We start from the raw sequence: 21,673 nt of genomic DNA on the forward strand, positions 1-21,673 counted from the left end.
AACGGGAAGTCTAGATTGCTAGTATCTGTCATATAGGGAACAGACAGTATTAGTTGTTAAGTTTTTTAGCTGGAAACAGCAAATCACCACTGGTACACAAGATCATTTTTAACAACCTTCCATGACACGTCTTCCTCTTGCCGTCAGAGCACGATAGAATTACAAGACGACATTCAAGGGTCACAGCAAATAAGCTGACTTAGCACCATTTGCTCCCTGTTAAAGACCACCTTTCTTCAAAATATTCAAAAGAAAGATCCACTCAAACCCATCAAAGCCTCCCAAGTGAGCTCTTTCCTTTCAAAGTTCCAAAAAGATGCTGCACATCAAACAATATCCTGGTATTATATGCCTTGAATACATACTGTTGTTGAGTACAAAATCTACCTTCCCCATTCTTAGTGAGAAATCAGAGAATCACAGAATGGTTGATGTTGGAAGGAACCTCTGAGGGTCATCTGGTCCAACTCCCCTGCTCAAGCAGGGCCACCTAGAGCTGGTTGCCCAGGACCATGTCCAGGCAGCTTTTGAGTGTCTTCAAGGATTCAAGGATGGAGACTCCATGACGTCTCTGGCCAACCTATGCCAGTGCTTGGTTACCCTCACAGTGAAAAAATGTTTCCTGCTGTTTAGAGGGACCCTCCTGTGTTTCAGTTTGTGCCCATCACCTCTGGTCTTGTCACTGGGCACCACTGGAAAGAGCGGCTCTGTCCTCTTTGCACCTTCAGATAGTTCTTTACATTGTTAAGATCCTCCCTGAGCCTTCTCTGCTCCAGGCAAGGGCACGTGCCTGGCTCAAATCCCTGATGAAGGTATATGGAAACCTTCCACATCATTATAAAATGAATCATATGTGAATATAATTTATAGTGAGAATCAGAATACCAGGTAATCTGAGAAATTGAAATAAAGTAAAAATGCTAAAGTGAAAAAACAAGTGCTTCTGATTTCAGTCACGTTACTAATACGGAGACAAACTGCAGACTGCAAAAGGGTATCTTCCAGATAATTCTTCTGTTGTAGCAAAACTTCTAAAATTTGTCATCTACTAGAAACTATGTGTTAAATAGGATTGCTGTTTGATTGGTGATTGGGTTTTGCTCATGGGTTTGTGTTTGGTTTTTTTGGTTTTGTTTTTATTAAGAGCTAGAGTCATAGAAAAATCTAAATTGGAAGGGACCTCCAGAGGTCATCTGGTCCAACCCTGGCTCAAAGCAAGGCCAGTCTTGAATAACTCTAATGAGGGAAATTTTACAAACTTAGAAACTTGTTCCAATGTTTGACTATTCTGTGAAAATTTTATCCATCTATCTAGTAAAAACTTCCTTCATCACTATCTCAGTCCATTGCTTCCTACCACTATACATGTCTGTGAAGGGTCTGATTCCATCTTATCTATAACCACCCCCACTAGATTGTCATACAAAGCAATAAAATGCCTCCCCCTCCCTCCCCGCTCCCATCCAAGTCTTCTTTTCCTAAGGCTGAACAACCTCGATTTTCTTTGCCTCCCCTTGTAGGGCATTTGCTCCACCAGACCCCTAATCATCTTGGTGGTCCTCTGCTGGACTTAAAGCAGTATTTCAATGTTTGTCTTGTACTGGGAGCACAATATGCTGCTTACTTACACAACATAATTCACTTGAAATGCATTCTTCTAGGACACCAGGAGAGCAATGAAATGTAGCTGTCTATAGCTACACAATGACCCAGACTCTGACAGAACAAATTTTCTGAATTTTTATAAGCTAAGCCTTTTTTACCAATTCCTTACTGTTTTCTGTTTGCCAAAAAATTCCACAAGAAATAACTATGCAGTATGACTGGAATGCCAATCACCTAGTCCTGAAAGGCCAGTGCTGAAACCCATTTTTAAGTACAATCACTTCCAAAACCCTGCCTTTAGCTCTTCCATGGGACTCTGATATCAGTATAACACCAGTTGACTGAGAATTATAATGATGGGACAGGTTCATATCTTCTGTAAGATATTGTTTACACTTTTAAAAAAGTAATTTTTCACACAGTAAAGATATCTAAAAAAAATTTAAAGCTTTAATAGGTTGACCTTAATTTAATGGACTCCTAGTGCTGATGGACTCCCTACACATTCTGTACAGCTTAAACAGTGGATCTCTGTTTAAGCTCATGGTGTTTCATTCAAATAGATCACTTTGGAAATGCTTACAGTTTGAGAGATATGATGGTAAATTTATGGCTATGTAAAGATCATTAAAATTCTTCTTAGCCATGCTATTAAAATCAAAGTTTAGCAAATTGCTTGAAATAAATTACTGAGGTCAACTTCACCACATCTCTCAGATGTTTTCCTCTATCTAGCACAGCTTTAACATGTAGTTTCTCTCATTGAGCATGTTCTCACCCAGACTCAAGGACCAAGACGACTGAGAGAAACTGGTAAAACAGCCACTCTGGCTGCATAAATTCAAATGTTGAGCTGGTGTCATCTCAGTTGAACTTTCCTGATTTGATCAGGAGATGTGAAATAGACTCTGTAGATAACTACAACAAAGTCCTAAGGGGAGGTAAAGGAACAGTATCAAAATATAAAACCCAAATACTGAAAACTAACTAGAAGTACTACTACCCACAGTTATCTCTTCAGACATTCCAAAGATAATTTCCAGTAATGCTCCTGTCTTAGCATTACATATCTAACACTTTTATTATCTTGTCATTGTTATTTTTCAGGTAGGAAGCCTGAGAAAATACTTCAAGGTTTCTGCGTTTCTCTTAATTTAAAACAAGACTATGACAGAGAGAAGAACTGTAATCCAAATAAAGTTTTTAATTTTTAAAATGAAGCTCTTTCGCTCCAGCTCCTCTAGCTGCCTTTGCAGAAAATCAAAAACTATATGCATATGGATACTCTCTAGCAACCTGTCGGGAGTCATGTAGTGTAAGTGGTTTAGGAAAATATTTCTCTCCAAGAGAGAAAACAGATTTTGGAAGGCAGGTAAACTTGTACTCAAGATAATAAAAGTAACTTGTTTCTAAATTCCAAACCAAAGTATTTTATTTCCTTCCTGAAAAATCAATTTTGTTCTTTAGGGAGTATCTGTTCTGTTAAAGGCTGCTGTTCATGTAATACATTTTACTGAAGGAGATTACTCGGGGTACCAAACATCCCCTACTAACATTGTTCCCAACATTTGGTAATAGACAGTAGAGCTAATTTTCTGTCATCCAGGAAGAACGGTAGGCTTGCTAAACTTTAATCATCATCCCCTCTGAAACACTGTAAAAATGACTGTTAGAACTGATAGTTTATTAGATCAAAGCTACCATCAACAATGTCAATTCTGCCTGGTCATGTTAACAGGAAAATGTTTTACGAGTTCTACCACTGGGCATCCATTTAACTTCTAGCACCAGCTATGCTGTAAAACCGTGCACATAATTTATTTGGTGACCTGCGTGTGTGGGAAGCATTATCCAGGCGAAACTTCTCACAGTCTGACAAAATGCTTTGATTTGCACTGTTCAGATGATTGAACAAAGAGACTTTATGCAATCACTAACAATAGCTTTTATCTCGAAATGTGCTAAAAGTGTAATATGACATGAGAGCAACCTATTGCTTAAAGATCAGATTTGATAAAATACAAGCAATTGGATAAATACTACATTTTAAACTTGTACACATCTTGTCCGTTAGGCTTAAGAATTAGTAAAGTTCATGTTTATCTTAAACACCATTTTTAGCAAACCCCCCCCCAACATTCATAATGCCTCCCTGGTATCCATGGTAACCTCTTTGCTTACATATTGTTTAAAATACACATTCATTCTAATTAGGTGAAGTAAAGAGAAAACAGCCATTCATAATTCCTCAAGTTACTGCTGGTTTTTTTCTTTTAGATAGTATACAACAGTCTTCAAAACAGTTCCTAGTTTAAGTCTGCCACGTGCAGTTGACAACAGATAGGTGTGTCACCAAATTCTCCTCCCTGCATCACAGCAGAACTGATTTAATTACTCCCAACCATATGCACAGTATACAAATGTAGGAACTGATTAGATACCTGTATAATTCCAACAATGTAGATTCAGTAACTTAACTGGTTTTTTTCAGTGCAAATATATTGCTATTACTCTGCAAGGCTTCCTAGAGTTTAATCTATTCTTTCTCTATACTATAAAAAACATTTGATTTATAATAATCTGACACACACTGCAATGTCTTCCAAAAAAAGACTCACCTCAGACAGGAAACATGCTCAATAAAATATTATTATATCTAATATTCCACTGTATTTCATTTCAAAACAGAAAGGGATGTTGTTTAAAAACTTGCAGCACAATTTTTTAAAACATTCTGCTTCTGTGGGCCTGTTTGGTATTTTCGTGAACTCCTTAAGATACACTCCACCTGCCTAGTTCATAATTTTTTTTTATTTTGTTTTTTGAGAAAGCAGCTGATAAAGGCATTTTTCTGATGCTTTTACATAAAACACACAACACAAAAACCAGCATAAGTCTTGGGACACCTACCAGCCCCTACGACTCAGCCCAAATTCAGCATGCCATGTCCTTACTGCACAGCATCACCTACTCCAGACAGGTGACACAATGTTAATAGTGTCAGAAATAAGAGTTTAAAGTTTTCTGTGCAGCTGCTGAAAGAGTTCAGAGACCTTGCAAGACACCCAGAGTTAAATGTTTAAACTGTTTTTCCTATTTTGCTCTTTAAAACCTTAAACTAGAAAATCCCTTGAGTGAGAAGTCAGCGAAAGGCTGCCATCCCTTCTAGGGTTAAAAGATGCTTTTGTAAGATTTTAGGTCAGATTAACCTTTTGCTCACAATAGGGCTGGTTATTGGTTTTATTTTTTACTGTCTTTAACACAGGTAAAAAAATCAATATGAAGCGAGACAAAGGGCTCTGGAGGCCCTGGCTACACCAGCTTTTGGTTTGGCTCATGCACAATCCTACAACATGCTGAGGCTGGGAAGGATTAGCCTGCTTGTGTTGAGTAAACCGATGATACTCAATAAACAGTTTCTGTTGTAAACCCCTTAGGACGTGCAAAGCCACACTAGTTGGCATTAGACCAGATAAGCTGCCGAACCAGCTGTAATCTCATTTAGACCTGAGCTGATCCTCCTGTCCTTTCATTCCACAGGATCAAAGCAAACCACTGAGGAGGCAGCTGTATTATAGCAGCAGTGCTTGCTGGATGCGGCAAACATTTCATAAATTCCTCTCCTTGAAGCGAGCCTGCACATAATCTACCCAGAGCCAGTTCAATCAATGGATTTCTGAATTCATTAGTCTTATTATTACAGGATAACTGTTTTCTCCACATAGTGCGGTAGTTGTTGCAAGCCAACTTTGCAAAACAGCTCTTATTGCTGACCATTTCTCTCTAGTAATGTGCCTTTGCATTTTTGCTGTGCCACATGAAAATGATTTAAATCACTTCAATGCAGTATTTTTTTAAAGACTGGAAATAAAACCAATTCACGAATATTCAAGTAGGAAGCACTGAAATATAGTAAATTCTTCCAAGCATAATTACTGGCTACCTGCTCGCACACTTCCATGCATCAGTAATAATGACCAATGTTTTCTGAGCTCTATGACAGCAAATGATAATAGCGAAAGCAGAGATTATATCATTGTAGTAGCATAAATACAGACTAAAATTACAGATGTGAAAGGAGTCATTCGAAGAAAAAGATTTCTGTTTGCCTTTTACTCCTTGTGTTCTCTGGAATTAAAAAAAGAAGAAATATTTTCATTGTTAAAGAAATGAATAGCACAACTTAAAAAAACCCAGAAAACCACAAAAGCAACAGGTTTTTTTAAACTAAGAAAAAATGAAATCCAAGACACTGGATCAAATAAGACTTGAGGGTGCAACATTCAATTTCTGTACACCATTTGGAGTTTCCACTGTGCAATTATAGCTAAAAAAGTGTTCCAGCATAACCTTAAGAGCTTAAGAATGTTCTAGCATAACCTTAAGAACAGAAAGCGTAATTCAGAAAATGTGTCAACTGCTCCATTTCCCACCACTGAAGTCTGCAATATAGCACATATTCACGGATAAAGAAAGTAAAATTAGATTTGCAACTTACATTGGAATAGGGAACTACTATTAAAAATATTGTTCAGTCCTTTGCTAATTGTATTAATTTTTAATGTAAAGACCTAAGTTTTCTGGTGCAGTGGCAAAAAAAAAAAAAGTATGTAAGAAGAATTATGCAGTACAGCAGTGATTTTTGGGTCACATATAAGTAGTCATTCTTGGATCATTCCTTGAAGAATGAACAGTAAGCATAGAACTAAGTTTGGCCAGAAGAATAGGGGACGCCAAGTAACCCTTACAATTAAGGTAAAAACAGCAGCATTTGTGACTTACTGTTATTTGCAGCCAGTATAACTATACAATACATTCACACACACAAACCAAAAACAGGATCCCTCAGAGAACAGCTCCAAGTTTACGGAGCGCAAGAGAAAGATCTGTATCATCTTTGCCCGCACATCCTAACCTACACTACACAGATCTATTGGACCTCTCTATCGGGCTGTTAGTTTTTAGTAAGGGTATGAAAAAAACTCTCCCTGTAATAGAAAGCTTCAATGAAGTATAATAAAATCAGATGTTTAGCACATGCAAATGATTTTAATAGATTACAGAGATGACATCTTTAGGATGAAACTTTTTTTTTTAAGCGCTAAAGCACAGATGTGCTAGAGCATGTCATATGCAGCTGGCAAAGAAGAACAAAAGGTATTTGCACCTATCATCTACAGATGTGTAAAAAACCCCACCACACATCTCTTCCTCAATCACTTAGAAACCATCTGATGTGTTAGTTAATGATTCCCCTCTCTCCACTTCATTCTTCAGACATAAAGGGGTCCCATTTAACATAATCACTTAATAACAGCAAAGTGATGGGTATCAGAACCCTAATTCTTCTAATATTTGCAAAATCCAGCTCTTTGTAATAATAATAACACCATGATAGCAAACTGTAAAACTGTGTAATTATACTTTAATTGTATTGTGAGGCATGCATTAATCACAAAGTTTAAGTACCAAGGATGGAATTATAATAATTCTGTAAAACAAATTTAAGCTAGCTAAGTAGGTCAGAACCACTAGCATGCAACAGGAGACCTCTGGGAATTTATCAGTTAATGGCTATTTATGTGCAAATGAGTGCCCTCCAACCCTCCCAAATCCTGTGTTGCTGAAGGGTATTTCTGTTAACCAGGAGCATGCTTAACTGCTGAGGCATAAATTAAACCATTTATTGGAATGATTTTAATTCTTTTCTCCCCCCACCCACTCTTACTACTCCCTCCACCCTCACTAGCAGCACAATTTACAGTATTAATTTACATGGAGATAGGATTGCTGAAGAGTTTTCAGAAATTACTCTGTTTCAAGGAAGAGAGAAAAAAAAAGAAGAAAAAAAGCAAGAGAAAAACTTTCAGTAAGAGACAGTAGCAATGCTATACTTATTCTTCAAATCTTCCAGAGGGCAGGCTGAATTAGATATTCCAGTGGTTCAGCAGTGCAGCAGTGCAGTGGAAACCCTTTCATAATGAACACTAATGAAAGCAAATTCTGTTTTATGTCCTCATGTTCTAAACTTGGAGAAGACAATGAAGCTCAAGGGGGACTGCATCAACTATATTTTCTGTCATAATGCTGAGACTGTTCTCATATCAAAGGTTTTCTTTCGAGAAAGAAAACAACAAAAACTTCTTGGCTGCAGGAAAAAACACCTTCAATTTTTGAGTTTGACTTGGAAAAAACTAGTCATTTTTGATGTCTTAGGAAAATAGATACCTTTACAAAATACTCAGAATCAAGGTGTATTGAATTTTCACTGTGATGTAAAACGGGGATGATTTACAGACAATATAAATGATTTCACAACACTTATAATCGTAGCAGTAATTCAGTACAGCAAGGTAATGCAAGCATAACCTCAAGATTCACTTTTAGGCTTTCATTTTCGTATGTTTGGGGTTTCTTTTTTCTGAGCACACGCACACATTTTCTTGCACAGCTTAGGGTCCCAGAATAATGAAACAGTAAAAGTTTGATTATCCTAACATCAATTAACCATAGCTCCCTGTTACCCTAAACAGGGTCACATCTCCCCAATGTCTAATAATTATGTTGTAAAATCCCTTGATTGCCTGAATATATTCAGTCTCCCTGTGACATTTGGCTAATCATGGCTGTGCTATACTTAATTATTATTAAAGAGATAATCATAGTGCTTTACTTTCTGATGTCATCTTTGAACCTAATACAAAACTCCACTGAATACGTACAAACGTATTTCCTCCCTAAATCAAGCCGTTGTAAAATACCCTTAAATACAGAGGTGTGGTGCGAATCCGAGGAATACCACCCTAGGAACAAATCTTCAGCAGCTTTAAAATAATTTAGGCAGATATGTGGAACACTTACTGAAGTATTTTCAAATGCCTATCACCAATAACTAATCAATATATTCCTGTCCAGGAAAACAAAGAACGCCAATGAAAATATTTGCTTTTATTCCCATGGTTGACTTTTTGTAAGGAAAACACAACTATAAAAAGCAGTAAAAGAAAATCTCATTGTCCTGGCAAGCACATATGTACTTGCTTGTCCCTCCCTTTGCCTGCCCCTCGATAAGAGATGACACACATCCCCGGCTGCCGCCAACTCTCCTGCTGCGTGCGTAATGGCTGCCCTGGCTGCCTGCGCAGTCCCTGCATTACCAGAGAGAGAACCAGAAGGTTTCTGTTTCTTAACGTGGATTTGCAAGCAGACACGTTAAACTAGAGACTTCATATCACTCTTTGATAACAGCCAGAAATTAGTAAATGAACAGAACTATTTGACGAAAAAGAAAAAAGTTCACTCGTGTATTTTCAGAAAGAATTAGCACAGCTGTATTATCAGAGCCTGCGACAAGCCCCCGCTTACCTCACCGTTCCCTACAGCGAGGGGCTGCAGCCTTGATTATGTCTGTACCTTCCAGCCATTGGCAGGGTCTCGGCATTGCCCTAAGGCTTTAATTAACCCCGATTAGAGATAAACAGGGCCTTCTGGTTGTGAAAAAGAGGAAAGAATAGTCAGTACCTCCAGCTGATCACAGAACTAAGTAAACAGCAAACTGGTTTTACCTTTCTCTACTTGCTCCTCCCAGTAACAATGTCAGAAGGGACCCCCACAAGAACATGAGATGATGCACAATGTACACATTGCAGAGTATGCTCTACTCTTTCCATTTTGTTTTTAGGAAGGATAGAGTGGCCTACTATTTCAGGCTCATTTTCACCATCCCTGGTTTAGTACCGCTGGAAAGAAACCTGAAGCATTTAGCCATTGGCAATTAACGGCACTTGGAACTTGCTCCAAGCCAAATAAAACATAACAACACACACGTACATGCCCTGTATCAATTAGCTTTCTTTAGAAAATGTCTAAAAAAGCATTTTCAAAGTAGTTTTCTAGACAGATTTCAAGACTTGAACACAAAACCACCAAAAGCCCAGCACCCTCTTCAGCAGGGCCACTGTGCTGCCCACACAGTAGGAGCCACCCTCTCACTCCCACCCCAGAAATTCCACGAACTAGTAGGATACAGAAGCACTGAACAGGTTCAACTTCTTCCCCCCTACAGAAAGGGGAAATTAAAGACTGCAGATACTACAAATCAAAATGAATGACAGATTTCCAGAGTTAAATTTTATGGCAGATTACAGGTTCAGTACGGTTTCTTTACTTTCTGATTTCACCAAGTTTTTGCTCTCTAAGGAAAAGCACAGAATACTGTTTAGGAAGCATCCAATCGACACCAGCTGCATCAAGCACTCCTTCATATCAAATCACAAAGACTACCCCCTAGCCAATGTTTGTCTAATGCATCGTCTACAAAGTAAAAAATGAAATTCAGTTCCACAACTCTCTCTTACAGCCTGCCCTAAATAACCACACTAAACCTCTGCCCCAAATTAAGCCCATTCCTTCTTCAGTAGCATAGAGAACAAGTCAACTTGTCTTCCTTGCAATGTCCTTTTACTAACTTCTAGCATGTCTCCCTTTCTATGTAAAATTAGTTCTGTCAAATTTCTACAAACTGCCTACTCTCATCATTCACTTCTGTGACTCTCTCCAATTTTCAATTTATTCATACATGTTTTGTAAACTGCCATACAGAACTATGCTAAAGACAGAAAGAGAAGCTCCTCTCACCCGCAGAAGTTCTATTCACACACCCCACAATGACATTGAAGTTTATTTTTTCTTAAGCAGACTCACATTAAGGCCTGGTTCCTAATATACAGGCTGTGTGCATGAAAGAACATCACTGTTACAGGAGTTAGCCAATGGACAGATTTCAATCAAATTTCAAATAATTACTTTCTTTCAGCCACTAAGTTATTACTAAGTCATGTAAATAAATATTCATGAAAACAGAGGTCAAAACATAAGTACCACACCCACCCCCTCCACTTGCTTTTTAAGATACAAGGGAATCCACTTGAACTACAATTCATAATTCAGTTTCCCTCGCTACATGAGGCAGAAACTGTGCTGGTGCAGGGACAAAATAATATATCCTGCAGCCACCCCTGCTGAGCATGCGAGCAAAGCCTACAAGCCAGGGCAGGGTGGACAGATGGGGTAAGAGCTATGGCACCTACCTCACTTCAGCCAACCTTGCATATGGATAACCCCTTGGTTCCTCTCACCTCATAGTATACTCCTTCCGCATGCTTTGACAGTACGGCTGCCATGCTAAGCATTGCTTATGTTGTATTAGCATTTCTCCTTCCTAATTTCAGTATTGTTCACTGTATTTCCTCTTGCTGATGATGGCAGAGGGGTTGGAACTACATGATGTTTGAGGTCCCTTCCAACCCAAACCATTCTGATTTTTTTTTTTTCAAAATACCAAAGTAATTTTAAATTCTAGTTCTGCTCTCCCTTTGAACACAGAGCAATACCCTATAATTTTTGTCCACATATAAACTCAAACTTTGTAGCTCATTTTCATCTGCTGCGACTAGTTGTGCTGAACAGTTCCTCGTTTTCAGTGATCTGAAGTGATACCATTACACATTGATAATGCTAAGATAATACAAGTAACACTGAAGCCTCACACTAATTATGTTCTTTATGAACATTTTCTCTCTCATTCCCATAGACTCACACCGTTCTACAGTAAAACTGTGCTTGTAAGGCTGCTTTTTCTTTTCTCTTCCCTTTTTGTGATAATATCCAGAAACAAGTATACTGGAAGGTTTTTTTGTCCCAGAAGAAATTTCATTGTGAACAAAGCATCCCAGGGGAAGAAGAATCAAATGGTATATACACCCAGAAAACAGTAAACAGAAAGCATAGAATGTATTTAGATTAATTCCTTCACTTAATAACTGGTTTCATGAGAGCACCAAATTGCTTCTGCTGATGAGGCAGTCCCCTAAGTTAGTAGTAAGAGAAGCTGATGCTGGTAGTTTACAGCTGTCAGTAACAATCTTAAACAAATTTGGAAAAAATGAGGCAAGTGGCTATTTATCATCATTGCAGCTATTTCTTAGTTTCCAAAGCACCAGTGATGGAGGTGGGGAGAACAAAACCCAATATTTTGTTCTACTGAACCACTGAATCTTTCAGAACTTCACAAACTACTACAGTCCGTGTTGTGTTCAGCACCTGGCAGGTGCTTTGCTTGCTTTTCATTTTCCTCCATCAAGACAAGTATATTCATGCATTCAGTTAGCATAAGGATTTTCCTTCAAGTTCGTTCAGCTTTTTTTATCATCCTTTTTAAAGGTTAACTTTCTTTAAAACACACAGGCATAAATTAATTCTCCTCTCCAGAGATCACCTCCTTTCTCAGGGGCTAGCAGTGGAGTACAAAGGGAAATATTTTGTGTGAAGCCAAGACATACATGTATATAGTTCAGCACATGTACATGACTCCTCTAACTGTTCTTGAAGACTATAGTGACTTGCTCTTGTCCCAAAATGTACACTCGCTGTTTTATCAATTAGGTTTGTGATTCCCTGCTACAAGAAGAGACCAGAAATATAGGGGAACCGATGGGCAGAGCCACAGAGTGCACTGCAGTTTGCTAGAGAGGCTGAGAACATCTTCCCAAGCAGGCTATCCATCCACTTTCTCCATCCTCTAGTGCAGACTGGCAGTAGGAGGCAGCATTGACTCTGACAGCAGCAGCTCTGCACTGCAAAGTAGTTGGGAGCTAGCTTCATTCTTCTGTCATTATATAAGCAAGATGACACTGTTCTCTAATCCAGCCAAAGCTGATAAGTACCATCAACCTGTCACTTCCTACATTTCAAATTCTAACATTGCAGCATCAAAGAGTTTTTACATTTCGATTTCTTTTGCTGGCAGCGGTCGGTAGCCTCTCATTCTCCCACGGTGTTCTAATGCAGCATTTGCACACCGGGGTTACTCCCAGCCTGAATAGCAGGTCATCCCCTACTCACTGAGCTCATCTGCGGCCCATGTGCTAGGCAATTTAGATCCAATCAGCCCTTATTTAGCTCAAGAGTAATGAGCAGCATAGTGACACAGACTTAAGCCTGACCCTCAGGACACTGCTCATCAAGCAGTAAAACTGTGACAAAATCATTCATCTTCCACCCGCTGGCAAGAAATAATACTCGCACTCACTGTATTACTTTTTCAAGATATAGAAAAAAAAAAGTCCTGAATTTTCATGATGTGAGACATTAATTTGCAGAAAGCTGAATTCCCTTAAACCCCCCTGTTGCTATGAGCTCACCAGGGGGAAATAGGCCTTAGGAGACTGAAATGGAATAAAGAAAATTGCTTCAGCTTTCTTTTCATTTTAAATAAGCCTTAAATCTGACAAGAGATATCCTAAAGAGAGAAGGAATATATATGTTGTAAGGTAACGAAGAAACAATCAAAATTAAGAGATTAGAAGGCTACTTGCATATAATGGCTTTATTGGCAAAAGTATTTCTTTGTTTAACATCCACAACAAAAAATATTCCACATGAAAAGCCATTCTCAAGAATAAAAGAAGGAAAACTGAGAGGAAAGTTAATTTGGGGAAAATAGTTTCAAAAGTGAGACACTTCATCAGAAAACAAATCTGTGCTTTATGTCCTTCAGGGAGCACATATTTCTCTAAAAAACTGCAGGGTCCCAAGCAGTAGGTTCTCAGTACACCTGGATATGATTTTACTCTCTTTTTTGGTGGATTTACTCTTTCACAACAGTTAGTCTTGTACTGCTGTCAGGAAGGCCACAGAAAGCTTATGCAGATTAATTTTTGGTAGATAAAACGGATACAATGGATGAAACACAGAAAAGCGTTTCCATCTGTAGCACAGGGGACAGAGCTGTGTATCTTCATGATTGATGTCTGAGTACTAGACTTGAGTTTCTTTAGCTTCAGGTGTCTACCAAGACCGGCTGTGTTTGGGCATCAACAATCAGAAGGTCCTTTGACAGCTTTTGTTTCAGTTTGTTCTTACAGTGAGTCTAGAATAGAATAGATTATTTCAGCTGAAGGAGACCTACAGCGATCATCTAGGCCACCTGCCTGACCAATTCAGGGCTGACCAAAAGCTAAACCATGTTAAGAGCATTATTCAAACACCTTTTAAACACTGACAGGCACAGGGCATCGACCACCTCTCTAGGAAGCCCATTCTAGTGTTCGACCACCCTCTCAGTAAAGAAACGCTTCCTCATGTCAAGACTAAACCTGCCCTGGCACAGCTTTGAGCCATTCCCATGCATCCTATCACTGGATCCCAGGCAGAAGAGACCAGCACCTCCCTCTCCACATCCCCTTCTCAGGAAGCTGTAGAGAGCCATGAGGTTGCCCCTCAGCCACCTCTTCTCCAAACTAGACAAGCCCAAAGTCCTCAGCTGCTCTTCACGGGACATGCCTTCAGCCCTTTCACCAGCTTTGTTGCCCTCCTAAGTTCGATGCTCTCTATTACATCTTAAACACCAATATGAAATTGATTTTAATCAATTATTCAGCTCTTACATGGCCACCTACTGATTCAAAACAGACAGTGAGAAGCAGAAGCGAATATTCTTCCAAACCTGAACCAATGCTAGACATTCACAGGAACTTTCTATAAGCAAAGTATTAGGTACACAGCTCCAGTGCACACTGCATCTCATTTCAATCCTTTCTATAGCTATACCCTCAAAGCAGAGGACACACAATCAAAATACATGTTAGTTTTAGCCAGTCATCTTTGAAGGTCAGAATACAAGGGACAAAGGTATAAACCCCATAATTTTAAACCGAAAAAAAAAAAGTCCCAGGAAAAAAAAAATCTCAAATCCCACAAAGTTAAAGAAAGAGAAAAGATACTCAGTTTTAATTACAGAGACACACCTTAAGGCAAAAAAACTGTAGCTAAGAACACATCCAGTATTCCCACAGAAGATGGTAACAGATTAGTTTTAAGGATTTAGAAACAGCAAACCTCTCAAAATGCTGCTATGTTCTAAAGCAGTGCTTGCTTCCCACGCTCTAAAGCATTTAGAGATTAAATTTTCTTTACACTCATTCAAATATCAGTTTTATTAATGAAATAACTGAACTTTAAAAAAACCCCTAAAAATACTTCAAACCATAGGTTAAGTTAGCACAGCAAGGCATGCTTGCTCCCTAACCATAAGATCTATGTTGTAAAGTCAAAAAGGAAGGATTTATTTCCTTTTTCCACACAGGTAAACAAAGTTCAGAGCAGCTTTTAACGACTTGCTAATGGTCATTCATTAAGCCTGGGAGGTCTTAATGCCAAACGAAGATCTTCTGACTCTTGGTTCAATGGTTTAGTCACAGAGTTGCCCTCTCTGCTTATCAGGACATCACAGGCGGTAGCTCTAAATATACTCATGAGATCGGATGCGTAAGAGAAGACTTATGCTCTTCCAAACTCTTCTGGATACAGCTTTCAGAAGTTCAACATCAGAAAATACATTTTACAAAGACTAACACTAAAACCCCTGAGGCGGAAGAAAAGAAGGAGGGAGAGAGGAGAACCTTTCTATTCTCCTCCTAAGCTTATCTGCTGACTTACACGGTAACAGAGCAGGGGGAAAGACGCTTCTGTTGGTCTCAGAAAGCTTCCCACAGGCTGTTTTGATGGCAAGTATAACGCAAAAAAAAAAAAATTACAAATGACTATACATTTCCATAGCAAAGATATACTGGATAATCCATTCCTATCCTGATTTCTCTCACAACCTTAAGGCTAGACACACTTTAACAGATAGAAACATCCAGTTCTGCTGTTATCCATGGCACAATTATTAATGTAATTTTTAATTAAAGGCAGGTTCACCTGATTAGTATTCCTGTAGAGGTTATGAAATTTACACACTGAAATTTTCAATAACTTTTCATGTCCTTCAACACTGGCAGAACACTACAAACAGGCATAAACATGCAAGAATTGTTTTCAAGATAAAGTTATCCTTTGTTATGTTATTAGGTTTGCGGTACTTCTCATTTCTCCTATGGGAATCAGTAGCAAGTCTCCCCAAAACTTGGCAAAGATGTGTGGAGTACAGCAGTGATTTTACACCTGGGCATGTACTAGCATTTTATAATCCCATAACTCAGTGCTAATACACTACAAAACCCAAATGCCAGGATGATGATAGTAAGAGAAAGCTCATGTCAGAGCAATACCTCATTACAATAAAAGACATTTTAGCGTGTTTCAAGGACTTTTAAGAATAACATATTGCGATGCTGGAACCTGCTGTTTCCAGGCACTCAGCAAATTTCTCTGAGAATGTGTAGATTTTTACAGCAAGTTCTGTCAAATCTATTAAATGTCTGTACTTTTATTAACCTAGGGTTTCTTTTTGTGTCATGAGGCACTCAGATGACGGGTAGTGCTAGAGATTTGGAACAAATGAAAGCACACGTGGGCAAGCATCCTGCACTTACCTTTCATTAAAGAAAAAAATCTGGATTGTAAAACTGCTTAAAAATCAAAACAAAGAATACAGGAAAAACTTATGTCTGAGCTAGAAGCTGAGTGCTCCAAGTAAACATAGGAAGGAAACACGTTGCATTTTTATTTTGGGGAGTTTCTTGATTGTTTACAGTTTATTTTACATATTTTTTAAAAAGGAGACTTATTAAAATACAATCTTAGACTTCATACTGAATCTCACTCTGAAGATCAAATACTTGGATGTGCCAGCAAGTAGCATCTTGTTTCCAATTATCCACTCACCACATATCAAAAACTAATAGAAATGAGTTCTCCTGCCAAGTCATAGTTCTGTTTAAATACAATGACACTAAAATAATCATAATGATAACAATTTAAAAAAAATAAAATAGTCGTTAAAAAAAAGCTTATTTAAAACAGTCTAAGCATAGGTAAACAATCAAAAGCTACCAGTACTTTTCTAGCAGACAAGAAAAATACAAGAAAAACCCGGAAAGGTTTATTTTAAAACACAGTAGTGTAAAAATGGTGCAGGTGGGGGTCTCTTTTCAGATGCCTTTTAAGAAAAAAGAAAGGAAGAAAACAAGTGCACTTTCAAAACCTTGTATGCCAAGTTTTAGCCCAGAGCAAGTTTTCACTGCTATGTTACAAACCCTTGAAAAGAAAGGTTTATAATGGAAATGCTGACAGACCCTTAACCGTAGCAGCATGAATAGCTATAATTAAAGAAGAGCTTTTGGCTACACCTCACTCTGCAAATGAAAGATTGCCTTTTTTTACAGTACCCTCAAATAAAAGCAACTGGGAAACCTGCAATGCGATTCTAGCAATCCAACAAGATATGTTAAAGGAGACTGTTAAAACTATTTGACATTTTAAGCTTTAAATACTGAGGCATTTAGTTAACGTAACCAAGTATTTTCATAATGCTACTTAATCAGCAATAAAGAATGCTCCTGTGAGCCATCATCTGGGGTTAGCAGAAAGTGGCACATGAAGTTATTATTTCCTAACAGCCTAGAGGGAGCCACTTCTTTCTTTAATCAGTGATCTCCCTTCCTTCCTACCTGAAAATTCCCTGTCATACAGTTAAAAAATTAGAGTGCAGTGTACAGAAAAATTACATTTATGAAAGGCCTACTATCTTATATCTGCCTGGATTTTAAAAACAGGAGAGAGAATGGCATTTGAACCATTTCATCCTTCTCCAAGTTTGCAGACAGACCAGGCCTAATCAGTCTGGTTCAGCCAATAATAGTTAAACAACTGGTTGGCACAAAGTCATCCAAATCTTCTCAACGAAGAAACTGTTTTCAGTGTTGTTTTACTTGTATGGCAACAGAGGACTCTTTTCAGCGAGAACCAGTAACATCTTCCTGTTCCATACCACCTGAAGATCAAAGCCTTTTATGAACGTTAAGGAATTAAGCTTCTATGTCAATGGTATAAATAGGCAGCTGACAGTAACCAAATGCATAAATACAGAAGCTGAAGTAAAGAACTGTTCAAAACAAGGCTCTAATAAGCTCTCTCATACCAATTAGTATTTGAGCATGTTGGCAATTAAAATATTTCACCGGACCTGCTTTTTGTAAGAAAAGGTACAAATACTGTCCTGTACCTTGTCTGTGACGACCCAAGAAGTCTGTAAGGAACTTCTGTGCCCTCCTCTTTGTGTTACAAGATGACTGAGGACATAAGCCCCTGCTCTGGAAAGCTTCGAAATAATGCCAAGTTATGAAATAGGCAACTTTTTCATCAGTCCCAAATTTCTCCCTATTTCATCTTTAAAAACAACACAACAAATGCTGTGTATTAGCTAATGGAGAAAATGTCAAAGTATTTTTGAAGTCTCCAATTTATTCCAGTAAATACATTCAGTTGAACTGAAATAATAAATAATAAATCAACTAAACTTAGTTTCGTGCTTCATCTTTTTTCAAAAGACTGCCTGAAAAACAGTTGTCTTTGCATGTATAAGCTATTGACAGCTGCAGTCAAACTACTAGACAATAACAAAGAACCTAGTTAAAGAGAGAGCTTGCATATGGGCCTCACTATTCCTACTATGCACTCTTCCACAGCTCTTTCCACATATTTCAGTCTTGCACATTTGAAGTAATGCCAGATCAATAGCTGCCTCTTAATATCTTATTAAAAAAAAAAAAAAAAAGAGTTTGGGCTTCAAACTGGAGGACTCCCTCTGAAAGGCATCAGTAGACAAAAATCTCTTTATTGAAAAGCACTGTGAATGTTGGAAACTGAACTAGCACATCAAAGAAAAACTGCTTGAAAGTGGTAAAATATGATTTCCTTCCTTCCTGTCGAACCCCAGACAAGTATTTAAATCCCCATAACTGTTGTATTTGATTGCAACCTTGGTGAAAGAGAAAAAAATAGTCTGAAAAATAGAAGAGATTCACTGAAGAAGGAAAAAAAACAAACCAAAAAAACCCCACACAACACCAAAACCCCCCAACTTAAGTAATTTAGAACAGATAATAATTTTGAGATTTCCTGTGCCAAAAGAAAGATAGTATTGTTTGAAATAGTAGCAACTGGATGACTTTCTACAGAGCCACTAATTCGTAACAAAATATCAGGAATGTCAAACCTAATGTCTTGAAATAGTAAGGAAACATTTCTAAGATTCTGAATGCAGTGAGGTATCAGTGCATTTTCAAATTTAACATATCATTCACAGTCCTCTAGAGATTTCTCTTTCCTTTTACTCTATTTCAGTAAGAAATTAATATGAACTACAGTTTAACCCTAAACACAAAAACAACATGCCAGTCAAAATACACAATTTAACTAAACAACTTACCGAAGTCTGGCTAGAACAACCTGAAGAAAATTTAGGACCATACTCAGCTCAGCTCCTCGACAAGCAGGCAGCAGCATAGTAAAACCATCATTTAGCAACTTTTCCTCAGAAAGGCTCAAGTAGCAGCTGGTCTCAAACACTTCTTGGACACCATCAATATAGGTTGAAAGTAGAGTCCAGAGATTTTGTTTCTGTGTATAATCATTTTTGGTTACTAAAAACTCCTTTGCCTTCTCACGGAAAGCATTTGAGAGTTTCTCCGCTAGGACACTAATGTCCATGCTCTTCTCAACATAAATCAAAAGGAAAGCAAAATGACCTCTCCAGATGAGAGCTCTCTGAGACACAGTGATGGAGGACGGAGTCAGTAAATCCAGAAGATCCAACACTCGACTCACTATGTCTTCTGTCTCCGCAACAATTGCTAGCATGAGGAACAGATTAAAGAAGTTCTGCAGCCCCACTTCTGTCAGCTCCTGCATTCTTCTCCGATGGAACTTGGAATAAATTCTACATTAAAAAAAAAAACCAGGAAAGTTTCTTAAAGTACGCAATTTTCTATCTGCTTGATACACTAAAATTGTATTTTCATGCTTTTAGTTTACAGTTATTTTAAAGTATCCTCTTTTCCCTGCCCTCTTCTACTCTTTTGGCTACTGGAACAAACATGCTATTTAATTTTCCGCTCCTAATGCAAGGTACGCATTAAGAGTTTTCAACCCCAGGTACCACCTAACCCTTCCCCCTTATCCAATCTCTATCACAAAGTTGAGCACAATGTTATGAGCAGGCTGTCTCTACTTTGCCTGTGATGATTGTCCTCCATACCATGCCTTCACATCAAACTTAGCCCAGGAGGCCTGTTAGGAAAGGAAGTGATTTGTTGTGAAGTGGCGTCTCTCAGCAACAGCAAACAATTTCTGTACAACTTCTTTCCTAAAACTCCATTATTTCCAGGTGGCACAAAAAAAAAATTCCAAGAAACAACCAGGGACCGTCCTTCCTTTAGCTACTGATTTCTGTTCTTATGTTGTACTCCCACAGCTGCTGCAATCAAAGCCGTACCTACATAACCCTCCTTGGGGAAAAGGGAAAGGAAGATTTCTCATGGAAAGCTCTTCTTCTCCACAGTGCTTTGCCAAAGTCTGTACTGACCTGTATTGCACACCTACTGCACGGACTGCGGACTATGAGTTTGGGAGAAAAGAGGGAAACTGAGACGTTTGGCAGAGAAACCTCTCTCCAGCAGGAAGATGTTAAGAAACTTAAAGCTGTATTGCTTATACGATAGTGCTCAAGTTTTACGTGGCTGACTGTGAGAAGCACTGCTACTTTGCAACTTTAAAGGGATTGACAAAAAGCAGAAAGCTTTTACATAGGTGGCTTTTCTGTGACCTCTGCTCAGATCTGGTCTTTTAAATAAATGCCACCATTCTTACAAGAGAGAAATAAGATGAAAATGACTTGCTTAACTTTGATTTGTTTGTTTAAAACCTTGGGTATATCCTTCAGCTTAATTAAAGGTAAGTTCACACACAGTAGTTAAACATCCATAAATGCTGTTTTCCTATTGTGTCCCCTGGAAAAATAGTTGGAAATGGTGCTGAGGTTATCAAATCTAGCCACCAAAAATTACAGCAAATCCAATTAATGTTGTTTAGTAGTAAATTACTACTGACAGGCATTTACGTTCTTCATGCATCAATTAATGCTTGGTTAGCTGCTGAAAACAGAATTCATCCCAAAAATCATCGCTGTAGGCTGTTAAATTTTGCTACTTGTGTAATTGATTTATTCAAGGTAGAAATGATGAATACTGGTTGAGCAGACTGACACAGTGTGTGTTGTGTATTATTATTCCCCCTCTTAAATTAGGGAAAGTAACAAGCTATAAGAGCACAAAAATGTAAGTATAATTTGTTTTCAGCAAAAACAGAGCTGGCTAATTAAAATTACTAACTAAAGCAAGACACTGATTCAGCATCCAACAACATATTTGTTTCTATGTAGCTGTAGTGATTTTAAACTTGAACTTTACTGACTGGAAAAACTCATGAAGTGTACACAGACATTAGACAAATTTTCCCTGATAGCCAAGATAACCCTTCTTTCTTGGAAGAAACATACCACGTAGCTTTTTAAGATGTGCACACACATGTGCATTTTTTATTTATTTATTACTTGCATAGAAAAATATTTTATTAATACTTAATGAAATATTTTTTATAAAAATCAAAACACCCACCCAAAGCAAAATTAATTCTAAGTCTTCTATATCCAATAAAAAAAATTTTTAGAAAGTTAGCACCTTTAATGATCAGTACAATCTCATTACTATAATAAAAGTTTTAAGGATTCAGTAAGTATTCATCAGGATTTGATTTAGAGCATATATATTTTATGGGGTTTTTAATATCATGATTGGCCACATCTCTTAATCAGTATGTTTCAAAATTAAATGAAAAATTAAAACCCTCAGAAAAAAAAAAATATTGTGAGAAATTTTGGAAACCATGGAAAAGAAAATAGAACTATAAATGAAATCACAGGCCTAGCAAGACCCAGTCTGCATGTGCTTGGACAACACATGGCTTACATACAGCTCAAACAGAATTTCTGTGCTTTAATTACATTACCTGTCTGGCAATAGGTTTGTACCACTGCACAGGCTGCCAGTATACCAAATTCCTGGCCTGTGGGATGAAGTAAATCATCAGAAGCTATGGATGCCACGGTGATTCTTGGACCCAGCTCTTGGACCCTGTCACAGCCTCAGCTGGCAACAGAAACTTCAGGGAACAACTGCCTTCTTCGAATTATGAATCACCCTGGATCCCTCATCCCCTTTACTTTCTC

At 38.0% G+C, this 21,673-nt stretch overlaps 1 protein-coding gene across 1 annotated transcript in view; it reads right to left on the bottom strand.

The window, feature by feature from the left end:
* MMS22L (MMS22 like, DNA repair protein) overlaps positions 1 to 21,673 on the bottom strand; it is a 97,349-nt gene that overhangs the window by 42,954 nt on the left and 32,722 nt on the right. Inside the window, exon 14 of the mRNA XM_054821514.1 lies at positions 18,818 to 19,327. Coding sequence (XP_054677489.1) covers positions 18,818 to 19,327 — 510 coding nt within the window. The remainder of the gene's footprint in view (positions 1 to 18,817; positions 19,328 to 21,673) is intronic.

Source organism: Grus americana, chromosome 3 (assembly GCF_028858705.1).
Source record: "Grus americana isolate bGruAme1 chromosome 3, bGruAme1.mat, whole genome shotgun sequence".
NCBI classification, from domain to species: domain Eukaryota; kingdom Metazoa; phylum Chordata; class Aves; order Gruiformes; family Gruidae; genus Grus; species Grus americana.